Source organism: Lathyrus oleraceus, chromosome 5 (genome assembly GCF_024323335.1).
Source record: "Lathyrus oleraceus cultivar Zhongwan6 chromosome 5, CAAS_Psat_ZW6_1.0, whole genome shotgun sequence".
Taxonomy (NCBI): Eukaryota; Viridiplantae; Streptophyta; class Magnoliopsida; order Fabales; family Fabaceae; genus Lathyrus; species Lathyrus oleraceus.
This window is the reverse complement of record NC_066583.1, coordinates 79,125,503-79,143,584: the sequence shown is the minus strand read 5'-3', so window position 1 is coordinate 79,143,584 and position 18,082 is coordinate 79,125,503. Positions and strand designations below refer to the sequence as shown.

Below are 18,082 nucleotides of genomic sequence, written 5' to 3'. Positions count from 1 at the left end.
AAACAAAAGAACTTGAAGCCATGAAGATGTGATATTGAAATCTTAAAGTCGTGATCTTGAAGTTAAAGATGTAAAAGCTTGAAGTTATGAAGCTGTGATCTTTAAGAGGTGGAAGTGTGAAAATTCGTCTAATTTCGTGCTTAGGATTTTTCTTAGTTTTGATCAGTTAGTTATAAACAGAACAAAAGTAAGTTTTGAGGTACCAAGATATGCGTGCACACGCGCACACACACATTAAGGATGTTTTAAAACCTCACCTTTTTTGATAAAAATTCTTAAAATTAATATGGACAAAGACTTAATTGTTTATAAGTTTGTTTAATCAATTAGGAATGTAAAAAAACATTGGCTAATGAATTAAATCAAAGTGTAACGTATTCTAATGGATTAAGGAAGCTAATAATTGATTAAGTGATGTAGAATTTTAAATCTTCCTTTATAAAGCTTTGGTTATTTCCATAATGTTTTTGTACCGATTCTATGCAAAAATTCAAATTGTTGTGAAGGGTTGTTTGGACTAATCATGTGAAAAAATTCAATATTATTTTAGTGAAAATCTCAAGGGAAAACTCTTGAGACTAAAGTAGACCAAGTGATTTAAGCCGAACTAAAATAATTATTAGGTGTGATCTTTGTATCCATCGTTTCTTCAATTTTCGTTTATTTATTTTATTCCGCTACTCATTCTCTATTTTTAAAATCAACTAATTAGTGCGTTCGTACGAGTACTCGTGGATTTGTTTTTAAAATATAATAAGAATGTAAAAAAGAAAAACAAAACTGCTTTACAAATATAGTTTATTACTTTTAAAAGAAAAACAAATTTTGGTTTTTATACGGATTGTAAATATAATTTTTCCATATATAAAACTAATTGGACGAAGGGTATATTTTCCTGTATGTAATATTATTTTTGTTTTGACATTATTTATAAGGATATTTAGATAAAAAAACTTGTTCCCATTTAAAAAAAATTAAAATTTACTAGTGAATTTAAAAATAACATTTATCATTAATAACATATATTAGTGAAATGATTACATAAATATTTATATAGATAAATAAATACTAGTAACATAAATAAACACATTTCCGTGTTTGAATTTATATATTATTTTAAATATATTTATTTTTATTATATTTAATTATATAAAGAATATAATAAAATAATCATTAGATGTGATCTTTATATCCATTATCTCTTCAATTTTTATTTATTTATTCTATTCCGCTACTCGTTTTCTGTTTTTGAAATTAATATTTTTTAAAACTATTTTTTCAAAATTCGAATATCACAATCAACTCTTTATTATTATTATTATTATTATTATTATTATTATTATTATTATTATTATTATTATTATTATTATTATTATTATTATTATTATTATTATTATTATTATTATTATTATTATTATGTTGAAAGTCACTTTGCATGCAATTTGAAAAACCAATTTTTGAAGTTAGAGAAAATTAGTCAAGATGACATAACTCTCACAAAAAATTTAACATTGCTACATTATTAAAGTTGAATTATAACTATGACATGACACTGTCATAAACTCAAACGATATAAATTATAGTTTTTTTATCTCACTTATAAAGATAATACCTAATTTTATTATACTATTGATTATAAAAATTAATCAAAATTAATTAATTGTCTATATTTTATATAAAATATGACACGATGATATTTAATGAATTAACTAATCTTATATTACAAATTTATAACTTTTTACTAGTTCATAATATTTTCTTTATCAATTTAATATATATCGTAAAGATTTTTTACACTATCAATTAATCACAACCACAGATTTATTTGAAAGATTTGACTTTTATTTTAATTATTTAAAAAATAATACAAACAGATGATTGTGATTCATTGACAGTGTAAATTTTTTTACACCGGCAGTGCATAACAATTAATCTCTTTTTTTATATACTTTATATTTATAAATCAATTAAGCCATTAATCTTATTAAAAAATTAATTTTATTAAAAAAATAATAAATTCATCAAATATAATAAATTCACTAATGTCACTTAATAATATAAGTTTATTAATTTTATCAAATAATATAAATTCAATAATAAACTTATCCTTTGTATGCTATATATATATATATATATATATATATATATATATATATATATATATATATATATATATATATATATATATATATATATATATATATATATATATATATTTTATAGAATGAACTCATCATCTCTTCTTTTATTTATTATCCTCCAAAAAAAAACAACTCATACTCATCCTATCCTAAATTAAGAGAATAGCCCATGTAGGAGTCCACAATGTGTTAATGTACTCCTTAGGCTTTTTTTTTAATGACAAATGCTAAAAGTAACTCTATTATTAGCTCATCCCCTACATCAATCCCAATTCTAATCATTATTATTATTATTAAACAAATTCCTTAATCTTCATTTTATAATATTTTAAATTATTTCATTCAGTCAGCTGTCAAGTTCCAAAATAAATCACTACCTGAATTTATTATCACAATAAATAATAAAAGATTTTATTCAAATAAACAAATAAATTATTAAATGAACCAATAAATAAATTCTTTATATATCTAAGAAGAACGTTGTTCTCTTTCATTCTTTCGATTTTCTTCTTCTGCTTCTTCTTCTCTCTCTCTTCCGTTCTCTTCTTCAAGCTTCCGTCACAGCCATAGCTTAAAAAACCAAACTCTCCCGCTACTGTTGCTACTACACCCAACTCATTCATCCTTCACCCCCACCCTCTTATTCACCTTTACTCGCTCTCCTTTTTCCTTCACAACCATGTCTCAGACTAACTGGGAAGCTGATAAGATGCAAGTTTCAACCTTTCGTTTCTTAATTTATCATTTTATTAACTTACGTTTTCTATTTCATGCTTTTTTTTTACTTTCTTGATTTTTCTTTTAGGTTTTTTCTTTTATTCGGTTCTCTGTACTTTTATTTTATGTTTATCATGAATGCACACTTTTTATTATTTATTATTTATTATTTTTATGTTTTGTGTTTCTTAGGGTTTGTATTTTTCTGCAAGTTTCTTGTGTTTGACTAGAAATTGCTAATTTTGGCTCTGCTGAAATTCAATTTTTGTATTTTTTTTTATTGTCGGTGTGAAGTTTCAATTGTTATGCTGATGGTAGTTGAAATTTCAGGTTAGATGTTTACATCCATGATTATCTTGTTAAGCGGGACTTGAAGGTTTCTGCTCAGGCTTTTCAGGCTGAGGGGAAAGTATCCTCGGACCCTGTTGGTAAGAAAAAACTAGGTTTAAATGTGTCATTTTATTTGTGTTTTTATTTTATTTTTACTTTCTTCTTGTATTTGTTCATTTTATTGACTTTGTTGCTTTGTTTTTGTGTGTGGTTGGTGGTAACATGGGGTTGCAGCTATTGATGCTCCAGGAGGTTTTCTGTTTGAGTGGTGGTCGGTTTTCTGGGACATTTTTATTGCCAGGACTAATGAGAAGCACTCCGAGGTTGCTGCGTCGTATATAGAGGTTGGTTGGTTGGTTGGGAATCTTTGAAAGAAGTATAGTGACTTATCCTTAGTTTGGCTTCAATGTGATTGACAATTGAAAGAATTCATATAGACTATTTGATCTCTCAAGCTAAATTAAATGCTCTCATCAAATGGCTGTTTTGGTTCACTGTTCATTTATTTTCATGTATATGGTATTGCAGAATGTTTCAATTTTAATCTGTTTGTCTTTCTCATGTTTTGCGGGTTAGTTTGCTAACACAGAAAATTTGGTCCAAAGTCGGCGGTTTGATTAAACTGCATATGTTATATAGCCTATTGTTTTAGCCAAGTGATTAAGCTGTTTCAGTTTTAGACAACTGTTTTTGTTTATATCCTTTATAGCTAATCACGCTTTACCTTTGGTGGTGCCCTTGTTAAATTGATGGTAAAATATAGGAGCTACATTTTACTAAATTATTACAAGAGAAGATGGAATTTAGTTGTTATTGCTTTTAATTTTGGTCTGCGAAATTCTGTATGTAGACTCAATTAGTTAAGGCAAGGGAACAACAACAGCAGCAGCAACCTCAACCGCAGCAGTTGCAACATCAACATCAGCAGCAACAACACATGCAGATGCAACAACTTATGTTGCAGAGACATGCACAACAGCAACAACAGCAGCAACAACAACAACAACAACAACAGCAACATCAGCAGCAACAACAGCCACAATCACAGCAGCAGCAGCCACAACCACAACAACAACAACAGCAAAGTAGGGACAGGGCACATCTCTTAAATGGTAGCGCAAATGGGTTAGGTGGAAACCCAGGAACTGCAAATGCAATAGCAACAAAGATGTACGAGGAAAGGTTAAAAGTTCCCCTTCAGAGGGATTCTTTGGATGATGCAGCAATGAAGGTAAGGAAATGTTCGGCTTATCTAACTTCAAGAAGAATGCTGTTTTTATAATACACATGTTCATTACTATACTTTGGTACGCTATACAGCAGAGATTTGGTGAGAACATGGGTCAACTCTTGGACCCAAATCATGCCTCGATATTGAAGTCAGCTGCAACATCTGGTCAGCCTTCAGGGTGAGTATTTTTTTTGAACTTTATTTTTTTTTTTGCTTAAAGTGTAAGTCTTATGGACACAGAAGATAGTTTGTACTTTGATTATTTGTCTGTGGCTCTTCATTGAAGTTTCATCTGATATACTATGAGTTGAACACCACTTTATTAATGTGAAAAAGAAGACAGTCTTTTTATCATATAGGGCCTATTTGGATTATATTTTGAGTTTAGCTACCAATATGGAACACTTGAGAGTGTTTGAGAGAGCTTATAGAATGACACGTCCATAAGCTGTTTCCAGCTTATTTCTTTAAGCTGTCCAAGATAGCTTATAAAAACAACTTATATGTTATATGAAAACAATTTGACTGTTTTATATTTTGTTATAGAAATAGCTTATACATGAGCACCATATGACTAGCACTTATTGCTATAAGATATTTATCCAAGCCAGGGACATAATCTTCTGGACTGTACTTCTGCCTTTGATAAATCAATGGTCACGTGTTTCTTATTTTAAAAATATTTTTTGGTGTTCAATTCTTTTACATTCTGCAATCTCGATATCTATGGGTGTTTACTTTGTTAGCACCAAATTTCTTGATTTCAGGCAAGTTTTGCATGGCGCTGCTGGTGGGATGTCTCCACAAGTTCAAGCTCGTAGTCAGCAATTACCAGGGTCTACAACGGTAACACCTTATTTCCTAGAGTTATATTGTTATTTCCTATATTCTATATCGTCTGCTTTCCCCCTGATTTTCCACTTGTAATCAGGATATGAAGAGTGATATAAATTCTGTTCTAAATCCCAGAGCTGCGGGTCCTGAAGGATCACTTTTAGGAATTTCTGGTATTTTTCCATAAGAAAGTTTGGGTTTTAATGTTATATTACTTGTGATCTTATATTTTTAATTCTTGCTTGTAATTGTAGTAAACAATGCATTTTTTGTTTTTCTTGTGCCAGGATCGAATCAAGGAAACAACAATTTGACTTTGAAAGGGTGGCCACTCACAGTATGTGATAATTTTATTTTTATTATTATTTCTACACCCGACGGATATTATTTTGTAAACACAACTTCTGAAGAGTGCATATGAAGTCTTTCACATGCATTTCCTTAATTGTTGTGAATGCACTTCAGTTGTTAAGTTTCCTTATTAAGCCTCCCCGTCCTTTTATTAGGGTTTGGAGCATCTACGTTCGGGTCTACTCCAGCATCAAAAGCCTTTCATGCAGTCTCCTCAGCCTTTTCATCAACTACAAATGTTGACACCACAACATCAGCAACAACTTATGCTTGCACAACAGAATTTGACATCACCATCCGTAAGTGAAGAAAGTAGAAGGCTGAGAATGCTACTGAATAATAGGAATATGGGCCTAAATAAGGACGGTCTTTCGAACCCTGGGGCTGATGTGTTAACAAATATTGGATCACCTCTTCATGGTGGCGGTCCTCCATTTCCTCGTGGAGATACAGATATGCTAATGAAGGTGCTGGTTCGCTTTTAATTATTATTTTTTCATCTCCAATGTAGTTGTTATATAATTAGTTAAACAATTATATATAGAAATGTCTTATACTATTTACTAAACAATTCATGATTTGCATCTTCTGAAAGTGTTTTTTTGTTTTGTTTGTGTAGTTGAAACTGGCTCAGCTACAGCAGCAACAGCAGCAGCATCAACAACAGTCGAGCATCAGTGCACAGCAGCAGCAACTTCAACAGCACACTCTTTCAAATCAGCAGTCTCAGACTTCAAATCATAGCATGCACCAGCAAGATAAAGTAGGGGGAGGTGGTGGTAGTGTCACCATGGACGGTAGCATGTCAAACTCATATAGAGGAAATGATCAGGTCAGTCCTTTTATAGCTGTCAATATCTCATACGTGTTTGAGCTTTTACACCCAGTTGCATGATTATGCATGTGTTCCTTTTCGTGGTTGGTCTCATCAATTTTCTGTTTGTGTTTTTTTTTATAATTATGGACGTTGCAGCAGGATTATTTTATGGATGTGCCTGTGCCCTGATTATTTAATGGTTGTTTCTTCATTGTGTTGTTAGAAAATGATTTTATTGTTTATTTTGTTTTTTGTATTTAAAAGTGTGAAAACCATGATTTCAATGCACATTGGTTCCTAATATGATTCTTTTAATACATTTCAAGGTTACAAAAAACCAGATTGGAAGAAAGAGAAAGCAGACTGTATCTTCTTCAGGTCCTGCAAATAGTTCAGGAACAGCAAATACAGCGGGTCCTTCCCCAAGTTCAGCACCCTCAACACCCTCAACTCATACTCCTGGAGATGCTATGTCAATGCCTGCTTTGCCTCATAATGGCAATTCTTCGAAGCCTCTAATGATGTTTGGCACTGATGGCACCGGGACTCTTACATCACCTTCAAACCAGTTGGTGAGTTGCTTTTCTTTCATGGTCTGATTGATGGAAGGAATGATTTCATTCCTTGCAAGTAGACTCATTACCATTCCATTTTGGCAGTGGGATGATAAGGATCTTGAATTGCAGGCTGATGTCGATCGCTTTGTGGATGATGGATCTCTAGATGAAAATGTAGAGTCTTTTTTATCGCCAGATGATGCAGACCCTAGAGACCATGTTGGCCGTTGTATGGATGTAAGCAAAGGTGCAGTAAACACCACTTCGTATTCATATAAGTTGACAAGACACAGACACACTTGACAAGACACGGACACGGACACGTTGACACTGCTAATGTGAAAACATAGGACGTAGACACCGCTACATCTATGATAATATTTGGCCTTCATTTATCTATCTACTATTGAAAAAATTAAAAATGTTTTAATCAAATTTAATTTCTTTATCTCTTTATTGATCAACATTGCTTCAATGCATCTTTAATTTAATTTCTTGTCTGAATTGTTGTCATAGAGGTGTCTGACAACGATTCAAAGAGTGTCGATGCAAAGAAAAAACATTGTTTTAAAACACTTGTTGGAGTTTTCTGTCACATGTCATACAAGTGTTATATAAGTGTTCAACACCGATGCGTGTTGGACACTGCGACACTTAATTTTAGAGGTGTCCCTGCTTGATAGCTTTATATTGATCATAAAATATTCTTATTCTGACTTCATCCTTGCAATGAGTTTCTCATGTGTATGTCTAATTTGGAAAATGCTAAATAGTGCGAGAACAAATTTATGGAAAGTACGCGAATGGTTAGCCGCTTAAGTGGATATCCCATTTTATTGTTTTTTGAATTTCAAACAATCTCACTTTACCTACATTAACATAACCAGATACCGCTCTGTTTCTACATGTGATGGAAGAAATATCATTGATCCAATCATTTTGAAACGGCAACATTGATGCCAATCAGATTTTTGGCAAACTATTTATAGCTGTGTGATCACATAGTTGAAAAAAATATCACCCATGCAGAGATAAGTGACTAGATATATAGTGCAAGTGTTTATTATGCAACACAAATTTTAATTTTTAATTTTCCATTTGAAAAGAAATCGATATCCTAAACTTAGCCATCCAATTTGTTTTACATATTTGATGTCTATTGGGTGCATCATCCTTACCACAGCTTTAAAATGAAAAGAAGGGGTCAATCATTTATACCTACAATGATAGCGAATATGGCAAGAATGACGGTTTGGCCGCTAAGGTCTATTTTGAAATACTTTGCCGCATGTGAAAGAAATTTTTATTCTTCATTTTTATTCAAAAAATAGCTATTAGTTGTGGGTTTGCAAGTAAACAGCTTTGCCTAAAAAAGGTAACCAGTTTCTAAGTGCAGTACACACCCTTCGTGAGGATATTTTTTGCATTATACAGCACTATTCGTCTAATTTTCTGCCTCTCCTGTACACACGTGTTCACTCTTTTCTTTAATTAATTGACGCAAGGCAATGACAAAGATTCATAAGCTAAGGGAAGGGGACTCTTTTTTTCAGGATTCACATTTTCTGATGTAAATTCTGTACGCGCAAGTTCAAGCAAAGTTGCCTGTTGCCATTTCTCATCTGATGGAAAATTACTTGCAAGCGGTGGACATGACAAAAAGGTTAGGGGAATCATTAATTTTGATAAGACTATTCAGTATTGTACTTTCTGAATCAGCAGCGAACTTGTGCAATTGTCCTGCTTGAAGGATATTAAAAGAAAAAATCAGGAATTTTCTCTTTATTATGTTTAGATATGGAATAATGTTGTATTTCCATCCTGATTTTCCTATAATGCAGGCTGTTATATGGTACACCGATTCTCTAAAACAAAAAGCTACTCTTGAAGAACATTCATCTTTGATAACTGACGTCCGTTTCAGTCCAACCATGCCGCGTCTAGCAACATCTTCCTTTGACAAAACTGTCAGGGTTTGGGACGTTGACAATGTTAGTAGATTTCTTTACTGTTTTTCTTTAATAGTAATATCACTTTTGTGTTATTGTATTTTCAAGCATTAGATCTATATATTTGCTGGATCGTTGTTACTGTTTGCAGTCATGGTTAGTTTCTTTGCGTCTGTATAGAAGATGAACTGTGTTTCTCTAATGTGTCTGTATAGAAGATGAACTGTGTTTCTCTAATGTGTGTTTTGCTTTAACTGAATAATGATTTCTACGCAGCCTGGGTATTCTCTTCGCACATTTACGGGACATTCCACATCTGTTATGTCACTAGATTTTCACCCAAATAAAGATGACCTTATCTGCTCTTGTGATGGTGATGGTGAGATACGGTATTGGAGTATAAACAACGGAAGTTGTGTTAGAGTCTCCAAGGTAGAATCTTAATCAATTTATCTTATTTCTATGCACATCCCTTTGTAGCTTATGTATTAGAAGTGACAATGTATTCATTTCAATCTGCTGACAATCTTCTTGTTGTTTAGGGTGGCACTACCCAGATGAGATTTCAACCTCGTCTAGGGAGGTACCTTGCTGCAGCTGCCGAGAACATTGTGTCTATACTTGACGTGGAGACCCAGGCATGCCGATATTCATTAAAGGTTTGTTTGTAGCTCTACTTGAGAGTCAAAATTACAGAGTCATTCAATTTTTATCTTAATATTATAATCATCTGTTGTTTTAATATCCTAATATGGTTTTAGGGTCATACAAAGACTATAGATTCTGTAAGTTGGGATCCATCCGGGGAGTTGCTGGCATCAGTGAGTGAGGACTCAGTTAGGATTTGGACTCTTGGAACAGGAAATGAAGGGGAATGTGTTCATGAGCTTAGCTGTAATGGCAGTAAGTTTCACTCATGTGTTTTCCATCCAACATATCCTTCACTGCTCGTCATCGGCTGTTATCAGGCAAGTCTTTATTTTCTCTTTGATATTAGCGTTATTTGTCATTTCCCCTACCTCTAATATGCAATTAAGAAACACATGATTGATAATCGGTACATTTTTCATGTAGTCAATGGAGCTGTGGAACATGGCTGAGAACAAGACAATGACTTTATCTGCTCATGATGGTTTAATTACTGCCTTGGCGGTTTCAACTGTAAATGGTTTGGTTGCTTCTGCCAGTCATGACAAGTTCATCAAGCTCTGGAAGTAAGTAACATGAAGTAACCGCGTCTCCAATTGACAATACTTTCGATACACTTAGGTTTCGATTAGTGTTTGATCACACGTTTTGTAGGTTACTTTTGGACTTTTAAATCAGCCTACCTATACTCCTTTGGGAGGTTCTGGTTTTCTATAACTTTAGGTTCTAACCTATGCACTGCAATGTAGATAGTCTGCCATGCTGTCACATCTTGTATCTAGTTGATCATATATTGTGATATGTTGAAAGATTGTCTAACAAGTAACAACTAATTCGAGCCGAGACTTTTAGAACTATACAGTTAACGAAGTGTATATTTTTTCATTTACAATACTCAAGCAGGGTCGGGTAGACTTTAGGTTCAAACTTGAGACTTTGTTGAAGAATAATTAAATTAAAGCAACTTAGACCAATTAAGAAATTTAGTTAATTTCTCTTGGAAAAGAGAAATAATGAGTTTTACAATGAGACAATTTAAAGAATTGAAAAAGAGAATAGGGCAAAGTCAATGATAAGAAAAGTTTAATATTTTGTTTTGTAGTTTTTATTTTTGTTTTATGAAGTATTTTGGAGTGCTATCAATTAATATTTGTTGATGAATTCTAATTAAATTGAGGGGATCTTGAAATCAAATCAAAGGCTTGTCTATGGAGGAGCATTTAACTTGTCACCTCCACGTGTTACAAGTTGTTATATTCATAATGCATTCCTAAGTGTTATATTCTTCATTCATTTATTAATATCTTGCACACCTAAGTGTTATATTCGTAATGCATTCCTAATTTCAGAGATCCTGTCATAAAACAATTTAGAAAATAATTGATGGTGTTGATGAACTTGAGTATGTAATTGTGTCTGAATCAAAGGTCATGACTCTTCGCCTTACCAAAATAAAGTTGCAATAGTTTGAAAATCATAATTTCTATCGTCACTCACATTAACAATGTCATCAATGTATGATTGTAAGAAATCAGGAAATTGAGACAAGTAAAAATGTTCTGGAGATGCAGTGGAAGGTTGACTTCCACTTGACATACTTGACGGTTGACTTCCAGTTGGTTTCGTGGATGACCTCTTTGTAGGTTAACTCCCATACAAACCCTCACCATTCTTCCAATGTGATGGATCACAATGTACATTTCTCTCTTCATCCTTTCTGTTCTTCATAATTCTCCTCTTTGAGTTATACTTCATCGGCGATGGGCACATGTGTTAGTTCCCAAACTTCTTTTTTCAACGCCCTCTGGCTTACAACATCCAAAGTATCATACTCTGCATCTAAATCCAATTGCCTACCACTTTCTTCATGATTGACATCATGCTCTTTAATGTGTAATTTCTTTCAAAAAACATGAATAGATTCTAAAGGAGCAATATTGCCTTGTATTTAGAAACCAGCAAGTTGATACACATATGGTAACCCATGTGTTCTTCTAATGAAGCAACCACAAGCATCTTGGTTTGCACCAATACATTTTATTCTTTCTAGTTTCTTTCCAATGTGCTGTATACACTGTCTTGAAAAAAATTGTGCAAGTTGGTATAGAATAGTGTTATACCGATGCTTAATATTGACAATACATTTTTGAAACGAGACCCTGATTGAACCTAGCTGTAACTTCAACATGGTATTCACAGCATCCCAACTTCAGCATAAATCTCCTGACTTGTATTGAACATGTTTTTTAGTCTTTAATGAGCAAACTCCACCCCTAAAACCATAATTAGAAATATATGTTAAATCATGTTTAGTAATGTAATAACATCAAAATGACATCTACGTACCCGTTCGTTGTTGTGTTTCCTAAATGGGTGACTCTGTTAGTCCAAGCATCAACAAATATTTAACAAATTAAAGAATATTAGCACAAACAGTCTCAAAGTGCTTCAAGTGTTCAACAAACTCAGTTTCTCTATTTGTGTACATGACGTTGTCCATAGATCCATGACATGTTCTTGTCTTATTGATTTAACACACTCTTTATATTTCATACTAGCGTTTTTTGAAATATGGAATAAACACAATATATGAGTTGAGTTTGAAAACACAATTTCCATGACATTATCAATGCAAGTTCCTGGTCCGTAACCACAACCTTTAGTTGCAAATTCTCGGAAGAGAATAACTCTTTGAGCTTCTCTAGTTCTCATTTGAAGTTCTCCAACTTTTTTCATTTTTCAAATAAAGTCTACTGAAAACGTCAATTTTATTGACGTAACACCGACAATCTCAAACAATGGTAGTCGATACCTGTATTATCACGATGTACATAATAAAAAATATGATAAATCAACGTATGTCGAAAAGATATGAAAAATCAACAACTTGCCATTACCTATTTGTCTTGTATGCACAATACAAAATAAATACCAAATGAATTATATTCAACAACTTCACTGAATCAGGATGTGTTAAAAAGATATCAGCAACAACACTTGAGTCTTCCTTATTTCTAGTGCGACACATGTATTTTTCTCTATGAATAAGACTTAACAACATTTGTATTTCCCTCAATGGACCTCTCTTGCTCGTATTGTATGTAGCTCTAGCTTTATGCACATGGGTAACACTTGTGAGGTTTTCTGGATCTTTGTCTTTCAAAGCAGCAACTATGTATCGTGGAGTCATGTTATACTTCGTCATGTCATTCACAATCTGTCTTTAATGAACTTTTAGACAACCTGATATGTCATCACCTTCTAAATTCTTAGATAGTTTATGATTGTGCAATCTACAACTAACTATCACCTTCCAACTGCTACCACTTGGCACAAATCTTAGTCTAAAATGACATTTCACTTTCATACTATAAATGCCCTACTGGGATTTATTACTTTCAGATGCATTCTTTCTTTTATAGTTTTCTCCTCTCTCACAACTCATAATCAATTTATCTTTCCTACCTCGTTTCCCATTTGCAGTATCAGAACGAACACTCACAATAATACAATGCTATTTACCAATAGTTTGTGCCCATGCTAATACTTCAGATCGAGATTCAAATATATTTCATTTATATCATATAAAAAGTATACTATTATTATCATATAGAGGCGGGAAAATGTTTAAATTAAATTTGTTACATAGAAAAGATATTACGTTTGTGGTAAAGAACTGCGTAAAATCTGTACACGAATCTATTGAAGACCCTGCCGACTCTGGACCACACAAGTAAAATATTTTTCTGCACTGCTACCATAAATTTAGAGTATGGGCAAAACTTTTGGTATAATGGAAAATTTGAAATCTCCAGTATTCCAAAAAATTTAAAATTTCGAAAGTTTTTTTTATAGCTTTTCGGAAATTTCAATAATTTCCGATATGGGTTTAAGATTTTTCAGGAAAATATAGGAATTTTTGAAATTTTCGGCATTTCTTCACCGGAAATATATAACATTTCGACAAAAATGCGAGATTTTCAAAAATATAAAAAAAATGCATACCGAAAAATTCGTTTACATTATCGAAAATTTTGTTTTAGAGATGTTAGTAAAAGTGTTTTTTTTGTTGAAGAAAAATAAATTTGGATGGGTAAATGTTGTATTCTGGGCAATGTCGACGTACAATGGTTAATTTTGACTGGCAACATTGTTTGCATATTTCTCTTTTGTAACTACATACTTATCTTCAAGTCCATAGAACTTGCAGTTTTGACTAAGGTTTTCACTCGGTTTTGCTTAATCTATTGACTAGTCTTTTTATATACTGTATTACTCTTAATATTTTTACATGTGACTTTTGGTTTCAAGCATTTATGCTTTGCACTTTACGGTTTATTATTTAAATAAGTATTTAAACTAATTATTATTATATGATAATTGTACAACTTTTTTTTTCCCACGTAAGTTATTCGAATATAAACTTTGTTGCATTTGAATGTTCATTAGTGATTAAATATCTGCCTACTTCATTCAATTGAACTGCACATCATGTTTTCTATGAAGAATGAATTAAAACGTTTCAGATACTTTCTATACTCTAAATTGATCGAATTTATTTAGTTGCATATTGTTATAAGCTCTACAAAAATATGGATATTCATGGTTGGTCGAAACATTATAATTCAACATTGGCACGACGTAGAAGAAAATAAATTTTTAAAGAAAAAAGATAAAAAAAAACAAAAGACTGATGAGAACATCATTATTCATCCTTGTCATGAAAAGTTCAGATCTCCATCAACAAATCATCACATTGCACCTCTTAATGACATAAGTTCTTTAGTTATTAATATAAGAAAGGAGACTTTTAATTCACAACCAAGTGGATCCAATATTTCATGTAATAAAAGATGACATGGTGGTGTTATTCAAGCTTTGGGTGTCGATTGTAACACCACAGTTTTAATAAATTATTTTATTTTAATTTAATTATATTTTTTATGTATTTATTTGATTATTGTGTGTGAGTGGATAAATAATATGGGTGAGAAAGAGATGGCGAGTAACCTTGTAGTAGGGTGTGAAGAGTAATTAGAGAAAAATAGAGTAACTTAGAATTATTTTATTAATTAAAATAATATTTAGATTTTATTATTTAAAAAAAATAAAAAGAAAAAAAGTTGTTGAGATATTGAGGGCAAAGTGAGGATTAGAGAGAAAAGTAAGGGTAAAGTAAGAATAATCTAATGAGGAGATTAAGTTTTTAGTATAAAAAGAGAATTAAAAGGAGAGAGTTAAAGAGTACGCATAATTTTTGGGAGAAAAGAAGAAAAGGAGGCTAGGGGAAGAGAAAACATATGGAGAGCATCCAATGATAGAGCTTGGAAGAATTTTGCTAGAAAAATATAAGGTAAGGGGAGACAATAACTTTCAATAGGACTTACGCATGAGGGGTAGGGTAGAGGAGTCCTTAACCTCCAATAGGGCATTGCGTTTTGATTTAATTATGTAAATTGGTATTTATTTGATGATATGTGATGTGATTGTTGATGAAATTCATGTACTTTAATTAATGATAATTTCTGTTTTTATGTGTTAATACCTTTTCATCATCGTTGGGGTTTTGGAGCTTTGGGGGTAAATGTGAAAAAAATGAAAATACATGATTTTGTTAATGTCAATCTGTGATAAATTATGAATTTGTGTTTTTAATCATCATATGATTGTTGTATATCAAATTCTGAGATATGAGTTTTTTTACGGAATCGAAACCAGAGGTCCGAAAGAGTTCCTATAGTGGAAAACAAAGAAAAATTAATTATGGGTATTTACCAGCGGATTCTGGGACTTAACAACGAACTGACCATGAGAAAAACCCAAGTCTGGGTGACGTTCGTCAACCCTCATGACTTTCGTTATGCCTAACAAAAAATATCATAACTTGAGTTTCGTAACTCTGAACGACATGCATTTCAAAGCATTGGAAGCTAACACGAATTACTATCAATTGCTAATAGTTTCAGAGGCGGGTTATGATAAATATTTGATTCTTTGAATATTTGAAAGAAATGCTGAACTTGAAACTTGTTTTTATCTCCTAACGATTTTTGTCGTAACTTATGATCCGTAAGTCCAAATGACGAGTCATTTGAAGCTTTAGAAAGTTAACACACAGAGATACATTATAGCAGGGATAGGTGAAATATTTGAATAATAATCACATGCCTACTTTAGTTATATTGTATTAATTTTTATGATCGATTAATGAATCTTTGTGTTAATCTGATGATGTATTAATGTTATAATGAATTAACGTGATTGAATGCTTGTGAATATGCATTTGTTGATTTGCTGATGTTGATGTAGTTGTTATGATGTTGATGTAGTTGTTATGATGTTGATATTTGATATGGATGTTATGATGTTGCATGTTCAAATATATGCATGCCATCTTGATGATGCTGTTTTTATAATGATGTTGTCGTGTGAATTGAGAGTGTGACAATGTCAGTATGTTTGAGGTGATATTTATGATTGTTGTGTTGCATGTATCAATAATAATCTAATTCAGGAGATTGATTGAATACTTGAGTTGCACTGAATTATATGATGTGTATTTTGTGTTTGTGATTGAGACATAATCCATAGATGAGATTACTTGAGTTACCAATGCATTTATGTTAGGATCAGGATGGGGTCTTAACATATTCATTTGATTAGGGATGTCAATTTGCATTTGTTAATGGGGATCTCTGTGGGGATTATCTGTGTGGAGCTCCGAAGTCGGTGATTTTTTCCCCATGGGGACGGGGATGGAGGGAAAAGTTCCCTCGATGACACTTCGGGACGAGAATTGGAAAAGTACCATCCGCCTCGCGAATTCCCAGACTCTGACCATATTATTTAAATTTTATATATAATATATAATTATATAATTTTGCATTTTTTTCAATTAAAACAATAATTAATATATTAGAAAATGAAGAGTTATCAATGGATCATTTTATTTTTTTTGTTTTATTGTATAATGCATTGTTTCACTACCCAAGTACCCAACCATATAAAAGTGCATCCATTAGATACAATGTACACACTATCTCCTATTCTTCTTTTCTCAATTCTCTTTTCCTCCCCCATTTCTCATTTCCTTTATTCTCATAATCACAACAACCACTCTCTTTTTTTATTATGTTTATGGTAATTACTCTTCGACTTTATTATACTTCAATTAGTAACCCGTTTTTTTATTTAATTAGTAAATTAGTAGTTATGATTTCGTAACTGTAAGTATTTTTGCATTTTCTTTTTGTTAATGATACAAGATGTATTTAAAAAAAATGCAAAATATATCTTTTTTAAAAAGGAAAAAACAACGAAATACTAGTGTCATAGTTTTGATAAAAAAATATAGAATTTTTTTTAAAACTTGATCTCCGCGGATCTCCGATTCTCTGTGGGGATGGGGAATAATATTCCCCCGTGGCGGGGAATGAGGTTAGGGATAGGGAAAACATTGGGGGGTGGGCGGGGAGTAGGAAAACATCCTATGCACATTCTCTGCCCTGTTGACATCCCTAGATTTGACGATATGGTCATGCATCATAAGAGTTGTGTCAAAAGGCATGTATGCTAGTTCAGAGAGGGGACTAGTATCTTGTCTCAAGCTTAAAGAGGGGGATCACGGGTTTGCAGAGATTGATAACCGGTTTCTAGAGAGAACCAAATATTGAGTTGATACCTTATGCATATGCACAGAGTTGCATAATTGAGTTGCATTACATAATGAGTTATATGCATAATTGTTGAGTTATGATTGGTTGATGAGTTTGGGCGTGAGAATGTATTGTGATATATTATGGAAGAGATTGTGTGAAATATGTTGTATTTGATATCCTACCTTGTAATATATGTCTGTTATTATTGAATGCGATTTCTTACCCCTTCTGTTTGAATGTTGCCTTTACCTGGGCATCGTGCATATACTAAAAAGTAGAGTCATTGATATGAGTGAAAGCTTGTTCCTAGAGCTATTTCTTTTAATTTCTTTGCTTTATCTTTTGTTATACTCTGATATGTAACATCTTGGAGCAATTTCTTTGTTTTATGTTGAGATTTCTGGGAGGCAATGTATGCTCTCGTGCTTTATGTTTGGTTGTGATAAGTATTTAGAGAAGACTTACGAGTCAATACTTTTTAATTATGATATAAGATTTATTATGAGATTTAAATTGGTGTGTTTTAATGGAGTATTTCCACTACGATGATACCCTAAGTGAAGGTGAGGATGCGATGACAGGTGTTGCATGTTTATTTAATTAAGTGTTATATGATCAACATGTATGTTACGAGATGTGTAACATCCTTTGTGTGAATGTTGTGAAAATATTTGATTTGATTATAATTATATGTTAGGGAAATAGGGTGTTACATTAGTGGTATCGGAGCCTAGTTGGTCCATCTGACTAGATTTTTATAATGTTGTTTATTCCCTAGTACGTGACATGTGTGTGAAACACTGTCAGTGCTCGTTTGTTTTTCTAACTGCTTGCTTGTAGGAGCATGAT

At 32.3% G+C, this 18,082-nt stretch overlaps 1 protein-coding gene across 6 annotated transcripts; it reads left to right on the top strand.

The window, feature by feature from the left end:
• The first annotated feature begins 2,630 nt into the window (after positions 1 to 2,630).
• On the top strand, positions 2,631 to 10,432 carry LOC127086637 (transcriptional corepressor LEUNIG). 6 transcript variants are annotated; one of them, XM_051027429.1, is made up of 18 exons: positions 2,631 to 2,852; positions 3,189 to 3,286; positions 3,423 to 3,532; positions 4,039 to 4,419; positions 4,512 to 4,597; positions 5,187 to 5,265; positions 5,351 to 5,426; positions 5,541 to 5,590; positions 5,760 to 6,071; positions 6,224 to 6,436; positions 6,748 to 6,993; positions 7,108 to 7,225; positions 8,532 to 8,641; positions 8,820 to 8,969; positions 9,204 to 9,359; positions 9,470 to 9,586; positions 9,689 to 9,895; positions 10,002 to 10,432. In XM_051027429.1, the coding sequence occupies exons 1-18, from the start codon at positions 2,821 to 2,823 to the stop codon at positions 10,143 to 10,145; spliced, it is 2,685 nt and encodes an 894-aa protein (XP_050883386.1). In that variant the 5' UTR covers positions 2,631 to 2,820; the 3' UTR covers positions 10,146 to 10,432. The 6 variants fall into 6 exon arrangements, with proteins under 6 accessions (XP_050883386.1, XP_050883383.1, XP_050883387.1 ...); XM_051027426.1 differs by having other exon boundaries at positions 7,081 to 7,225; XM_051027430.1 differs by having other exon boundaries at positions 4,509 to 4,597; positions 6,763 to 6,993.
• The last annotated feature ends 7,650 nt before the right edge of the window (positions 10,433 to 18,082 follow it).

What these genes read in the sequence shown, in the direction of transcription:
- LOC127086637 (XM_051027425.1), top strand. Translation starts at nt 2,821, where the DNA reads ATGTCTCAGACTAACTGGGAAGCTGATAAGAT. An exon ending in AGTATCCTCGGACCCTGTTG is followed by an intron (nt 3,287 to 3,422) that starts GTAAGAAAAAAC and finishes ATGGGGTTGCAG; the next exon opens with CTATTGATGCTCCAGGAGGT. An exon ending in ACATCTGGTCAGCCTTCAGG is followed by an intron (nt 4,598 to 5,186) that starts GTGAGTATTTTT and finishes TCTTGATTTCAG; the next exon opens with GCAAGTTTTGCATGGCGCTG.